The sequence below is a fragment of the Carcharodon carcharias genome, chromosome 14 (assembly GCF_017639515.1).
Source record: "Carcharodon carcharias isolate sCarCar2 chromosome 14, sCarCar2.pri, whole genome shotgun sequence".
Taxonomy (NCBI): Eukaryota; Metazoa; Chordata; class Chondrichthyes; order Lamniformes; family Lamnidae; genus Carcharodon; species Carcharodon carcharias.
In genome coordinates, this window is record NC_054480.1 from 21,295,486 (window position 1) to 21,302,154 (window position 6,669).

General features: G+C 41.8%; 1 protein-coding gene across 1 annotated transcript; it reads left to right on the forward strand.

Annotated features, from left to right (window-relative positions):
• The first annotated feature begins 209 nt into the window (after window positions 1-209).
• Window positions 210-4,905, forward strand: LOC121287501 (osteoclast stimulatory transmembrane protein-like). The gene is made up of 6 exons (XM_041205435.1): window positions 210-253; window positions 400-836; window positions 1,083-1,303; window positions 3,776-3,939; window positions 3,987-4,138; window positions 4,856-4,905. Exons 1-6 carry the CDS (start codon window positions 210-212, stop codon window positions 4,903-4,905), a joined length of 1,068 nt encoding a protein of 355 aa, XP_041061369.1.
• Window positions 4,906-6,669: the final 1,764 nt, after the last annotated feature.

Consider the following 6,669-nt stretch of genomic DNA (forward strand, 5'->3'; position numbering starts at 1 on the left):
ATGGGCTCTTACCTTCATTATCTGTCTCCCATGTGGGAGCTTATCAAAAGCCTTGCTGAAGTCCAAGTAGACGTGTCATAGGGGTTCTTTTACATCCACCTGAGAAGGGAGGCAGGGCCTTTGTTCAATGTCTCATCTGAAAGACGGCACCTCACACAGTGCAGCCTCCTTTAGTATCACATTGAAGTGTCAGCCTAGAGTTTGTGCTCATGACTCTGGAGTGGTCCTTGAGCCACAACCTTCTGACACAAAGGTGAGAGTGCTGCCAATTGAACAGTAGCTGAGAGTTCGGCTATTCAAGCCCAAATATTTTTTACAGTGCTGAGAGATAAATACCTTCATAGAACAATGTCCAAACATAACCAGAAATAATTTCCGTTTTTCTTCTTCTCTTTTCAGTGTCTACAAGATGTCTGCCTGCTTAATCATTGCCAGTGTTTTGTGCACTTGTTTGGTTGGGGTACAACGCCAGTTGAGTTATGCTTGGACCATCTATTCCAAGCCTACTCCATGCAACATTAAAGAGCTTTTCATTTTGTTTCTGTTCTATTTGACTATTGCTGGTGCTGCAGGGGGACTTCTGTATTATTGGATGTCACACACACTCCAATACAAAGAGGAGCTGTCTGGTATAATCGCAGGCACCCTTACCTCCATTGTTCTACTAATTCTGTTTCTGGTACATCCTGCCCGTTGTGTATTTACCTTGGTAATACCCACATTGGGCACCAAACAGGGTCGAAAGATGATTTTATCTGGAATATGTTTACTTATTGGAGCAAACGTCGTTCCAAACATTGTCCAACATATCAAGATGTTACTGGAACTTTCTCAGTGTATTATGAGGAGTGCAACAGAAAATATCTTAAACTCTACTCAACTATTATCTCAATCAATATCTGCATTGGAAATTGGCGGCATATATGAAGTTTTTAAATTACTGGGCTTTGAACTAAACTACCGTCCAGAAATAAACTATACACATATTCGAATTACTTTGACAAATGTCAGTCAACAGATCAATGGAGATTTTCACAGTGTGCAAGTGTGGATGGATCGAGCCACGTTGTTAGCTAACTGAGCTCTTGCCAGCATTCTCTTACTTAATCTGATTGCCGCATCGGTCTGGTACCTCACTCATTATCTGACCAATCTAGATTTTGACAACAACTATCTCACGAGGAAGCTGGAGAAACTGGCTAAGAGCAGTCCAACCAATTGTGACAAGCTTCTGGCTGCTGCTGGAAAGTTAACAAAAACAACAGGACTAAAACTGTCTCAAAAAGAAAAGAAAAAGTGTCTGGTAAGCGTGACAATGCTCACTATATACTTAATACTGTCTGCAGCAGTTATAGCAGCAGATTACGGCATCTTCCACCTCACTAGCAGCCTTACAAAATGGACAGAAAAGGTTCCGTGTTTATCTGTGTACCTTGAGTTGAAAGCTGCACCAAAAGACTTTACTTGAAAGTGTTATATCAAAGTTGTAACAACTTTCAGCTTAGACTGTAATCAAATATTTTACAACTGCCTCCTAATTCTTGCCTAAGCTTGGTGCCCCTCCTCCTCCTCCTCTCCCCTCCCTCTTCCCCCCACCCCCCTCCTCCTCTCCCCCTCCTCCTCCTCCTCTCCCCTCCCTCTCCCCCCTCCTCCTCTCCCCCTCTCGCCCCCTCCCCCCCCTCCTCCCCCTCCTCTCCTGCCCCTCCCCCCTCCTCTCCAGCCCCTCCCCCCTTCTCCCCCTCCTCTACTGCCCCTCCCCCCCTCCTCCTCCTCTCCCCCCTCTACTGCCCCTCTGAATTGCAATTCAGTAAGCAGTTGACGTTAACCAAATATTGTTCCCTTTCACTAATAAGAAAGGTTTTCCTTCATATAGCACTCAAACATTATTATTACTCAAACATCTCAAAACACTATTATGGGAAATATTATGTAGGTTCATGTGATAGATCCATCTTTGTTTTAAACAGCTAGAAGTTTCCCTTGGTTCCTCCTTGGCGTACCTAAGCCCAAAAATTCTTGATACACACAAGCGGTAATCAGATGAATCATTAATCTATTTTTGGTAACTGGAATCCTTGGGTCTTCTTCGCGTAATTGCTAAACTTTAACATTCAAATGGATCAACAAAACAGACAAATGAGACCTCAGTGCAGTGCCTCAGCCAAAGGATGCCACCTCAAGCAATGCAGAACTCCTTCAACTTTGCACTGGACAGTCAGTCTAATCTATATGTTCAGGTCCTAGAGTGCCTGGCTAAATCACCTGTCAAGTGAGATCATCCAGGGTGTGGATCCCAGCAATGTCCGTGTCAAGAAAGACAACCACAAGAAAATGGGGATCTCTGTGAATCAGATGTAGTAGCCTGCCTCGAGAAACAGAATACTATACTGCAGATGTTGGAAATCTGAAATGAAAACAGAAAATGCTGGAAATACTCAGCAGGTCAGGCAGCATCTGTGGAGAGAGAAACTGAATTAACGTTTCAGGTCGATGACCTTTCATCGGAACTGGGAAATGTTAAGAGATTTAATGGGCTTTGAACAAGGTGGGACAGGAGAAAAGTAAGGTCAGTGATAGGGTGTAAGTCAGAAGAGAGACTGGTGACGGATCAAGAAAACAAAGAAACAAAAGGTGTGCCTCGAGCAGGTGTGCTTCACACTGTGAGCAAAAATAAGAAAAAAATGAGACATGCAAAGAAAAGGAAACAAAATGGTTGAGGGGGGCAGTTTACAGTCTGAAATTATTGAACTCAGTGTTGTTGAGTTCACCTGCTCCAGGCATATCTTTTGTTTCTTGTTTCTTTTCTTGCCCCTCCACGTTCCCTTAGGCCCTGGAAGTCTCTTCTGTCAGTCAATCTCTCCTGACTTTCACCCCTATTACAGTCCTTCCTATTGCCTCTGTTCCACCCACCCCTTGCTCAAAAACCTATTACATCTCTTAACCTACCCCAGTTCTGATGAAAGGTCATCGACCTGAAACATCAACTCTGTTTCTCTCTCCACAATTGCTGCCTGACCTGCCGAGTATTTCCAGCATTTTCTGTGTGCTAATCTCCATGTCTGATTCTCTGATCGCCACACAGAACAAACATTGTGTCAGGAGCAGACTCATCTGTTTTATCTTTAGGATCCAAGTTTTACACAACTAAAGGTTTCCTTGAATTCCTCTGCCCTCCTGCGCCTGACCAATCTGTGCTTAACCTGAAAATGCATGATACTGGTACTGACATAGGGAAGGCTAAGAGTAGATTGGTTAAATGTACTTAAAATCATGAAGGGTTTAATTTGAGTAAATAAAGAAAAACTGTTTGCAATGAAGGGTTAATAGACAGAAGGCACGGATTTAAGGGACTTGGAAAAAGTCCAGAGATGACATGAGAAAAACTATTTGCTACAATGAGTATTAGAATTGAGAATGCATACTGCGTATGCTGGACTGTCCTATGATTCTTTGAATACACATTTTGTCTCCCAGAGTTGAGTGGATGGTTCTATTGCATGGTAAATAAACCAGCAGCTTCCTCTATTGTTGTCTGTGTACAGACATTATGGATACACAAATTCAGCTGTTAAAATGTGGATTTCAAAAGCTCCCCCCACCAACTCCCCACCACAACTATTACCTGTCTCTGTATATAGGGCAGAGACCGTCACTTACTTGCCAAAGCACAGTGCTGCTGGAGAGCACGATCTCCCACCCAAAGTGTAAATCTGCGTGTTTAGTGACTTACAGTTTAGATACAGCTTATAAAAGAATTTTAATGCTTTTCTTTCAGGTCGAACTGGGCATTCCTGGAGTTCCAGAAATTGCAAATTCTCTTGAAACTGTTGCAAAAACCTTTGGTAGAAATTTAAATTTTAGCAATGTCAAAAAAAATCCAAGAATAGTGGACATTAGAGAAAAGCTCCCCTGGACTTATAACCGATACCCACTGACTGTGTAAAGAAGCCACTTCCTCCAGATTTGCAGGGAATATTTTTAATCAGTGGCATGTACATTATTACTTATTTCATGACAGCATTGGATGTCTATGCAGTTCGCATGCGCAGAAAAATTGCAGCCTTGTTTTTTCAGAAGCAGGAAGAAGAAAGAATTTGTTATTTGTACCAGAAGGTTTTAAAGAAATATGGAAAAGATGGTAATACAGAACACTTAATCTCAGGTGGAGCCTCAGAGGGAGATGCCAGGGAGAGGGGATGTGCTGAGCAAGGAGCAGTAGGCAGATTCCCACAACAAGAGGGGTTGCAGATGGAGGAACAACTCGATCTGGGGCCGAATCTGCAACACTCTAAATGGTGAGTTACAAAACAGCGGAGGTAGTTTGTTGGGAGATGGTAGATAGTGATGAGGAAGAAAACAATTTTTAAAAGTAAGATGATAAAGTTCTACTGAAGGATGTACCATTAAATGGGAACAATGGGGATGTGCTTTTCATTCAACCAAACCATTCCCCACCCCCCGTACATTCATACCATACACTTCCATTGAAAACATCCAATCTGTTTTAAACTGTAAAAGTTTTACCTGTAATGAAGATCTGTTGTCACTGCCACCAGTTCATTCTTGTGATGTCAGTGACATGGAAATGTCTCAGATCAACTTTATTGATTGTAATGGGCTCAAGATGCAGAATGGCCCAACCTCAGAAAAATAACCTACGGGCTGAGTTTTTCTTTTAATATTAAAAGAGCATTTTTATAAGGCATTACTAGTTAGTTTCTTGCGATATCGATCACCTACAAAATCAACTCTTCTCTTCCATTCTTAGATAGTCTCTCTCTCTCCCTCACATGCTTCCCCTTATATTATACCTTTAGTTTGAATTCAGTTTTTTTAATCCTCATTCTTTCCTCAGTCTACAACCTTGCTGTGATCTGGTCACCTTTGCTACAGCCAAGGACTTGATCATTGCTACAAGGGTTATTTCTTTTTGGTGAATATAAAAACATTCACAAATTTAAGTTCACTTGATCTCATTACTGAATATCAATCATAACAGAGAGTTTGCTACCAACTGAGGTGTTAGGAAAGACACATATTTGCATTTTTGCTTATGGAAATACCTGAGGAATGAAATGATGGTCCATGCTCACTTGTGTCATTAAATGAAATGTCCAATGAGAACCGCTGGCATCTTGCTTATCCCTCATCACCTGTCAAGGGTATCCCCCTTTCCAGAAGTTAAAATCAGTTTTCTATGATTTTCATTTTCCACTTAAGGCCAAATATTTTAACTATTTCAAACTAGCACAGTCAGTAATCAGAAACGGTAGGTGTTATTTCATCACTCCCCTAAGAAATAGTAGCAGGATTAGGCCATATAGCCAGACTTGCTCTGCCATTTAATTGGATCATGTCTGATCTTTAAGCTCAACTTCACTTTCCTGTCTGATTCCCATATTCCTTAATTCCCCCAGAGTCCTTGAAATATATTCAATTACTGAGCTTCCACAGCCCTTTGGGGTGGAGAATTACAAAAGCTTACAAACCTTTGAATGAGGAAATTCCTCCTCGTCTCAGATCTTAAATGATCGGCCCCTTGTCCAGAGACTATGCCCCCAGTTTTACACACACCAGTCAGGGGAAACAATCTCTCACAATTTTCTATATTTCAATGTGAACACCTCTCATTCTTTTAAACTACAGAAAGTATAGGCCCAACCTACTCAAATTCTCATCATAGGACAACCTTCCCATTCCAAGGATCAATTTGGTGAACCTTTGCTGTACTGCCTTCAAGGCAAGCATATCCTTCCTTAGATAATAAGACTTAAACTGGGCACAATACTCACCAAGACTTGTACAATTCTAGTAAGACTTCCGGCTTCCTTACACCTGCACTGCCCCTCGCAATATAAGCCAACATGACAATTGCCTTCCTAATTGCTTGCTGGATGTACATGCTATCTTTCTGTGCTTCTTGTATTTATTTACTTACTTCATTCCTTTTGTCCCTTGTAGGACAATAGGCAGCAATACTCCACCACTGGCCATGGTCCATCCCAATTTTTTTTGCTCCAGCCCAGGTGGTGTCCCACTCTTGAAAGTCCTTCTTAAGTGAATTTGGCCAGGTTTTCTTTGGCTGGCCCTGTCTTCTTTTTCCAGCTGGTGGTCTCCATTCTATTGCCACTCTAGCCCAGATGATGAAACACCAGTCTCAATGGTATGTCTGTCACGATGTCCCACAGGCACTTCTGACGAGTCCTCTGTAGCAGTTCTTTATTGGTGATGTTGTCTTTCCATGGGATGTCTGGGATCTTATGTAGGCAACTGTGATGAAAGATGTCCAACTTAGGTGTCACCTTTGATGTTCGCTTCCATATCTCACTGGCATTGATTGCAGCTGACACTACTATAATCATATAGAATCATAGCTTCATGGCCAAGTTGATGGTTTTGGATGCCCAGATCACGAGGAGCCATTGGAAGAATGATGTTGCTATGCCGATTCTTGTGTGGGCTTCTTGTACGGGGACATTTAAATCACTCGGAAATCAACATTTAAAAAAAATTCCCTCCATTTAAAAAAATCCTACTTTTCTATACCCTACCAAAATTAATAACTTCATATTCCTCCATCTATCATCTTGTTGCCCACTCACTTACATTCCTTTGCAGCCTCTTTGTGTCCTCCTCACAAGCTTATTGTTCCACTTAGCTATGTATTAC

Excerpts from the sequence above, each read along its gene's own strand:
- LOC121287501 (XM_041205435.1), top strand. The coding sequence starts at position 210 with ATGACTCTGGAGTGGTCCTTGAGCCACAACCTTCTGACACAAAG. Across the intron at positions 837-1,082 it reads GTTACTGGAACTTTCTCAGT|CTCTTGCCAGCATTCTCTTA; the intron begins GTATTATGAGGA and ends TAGCTAACTGAG. Across the intron at positions 1,304-3,775 it reads AAGAAAAGAAAAAGTGTCTG|GTCGAACTGGGCATTCCTGG; the intron begins GTAAGCGTGACA and ends CTTTTCTTTCAG.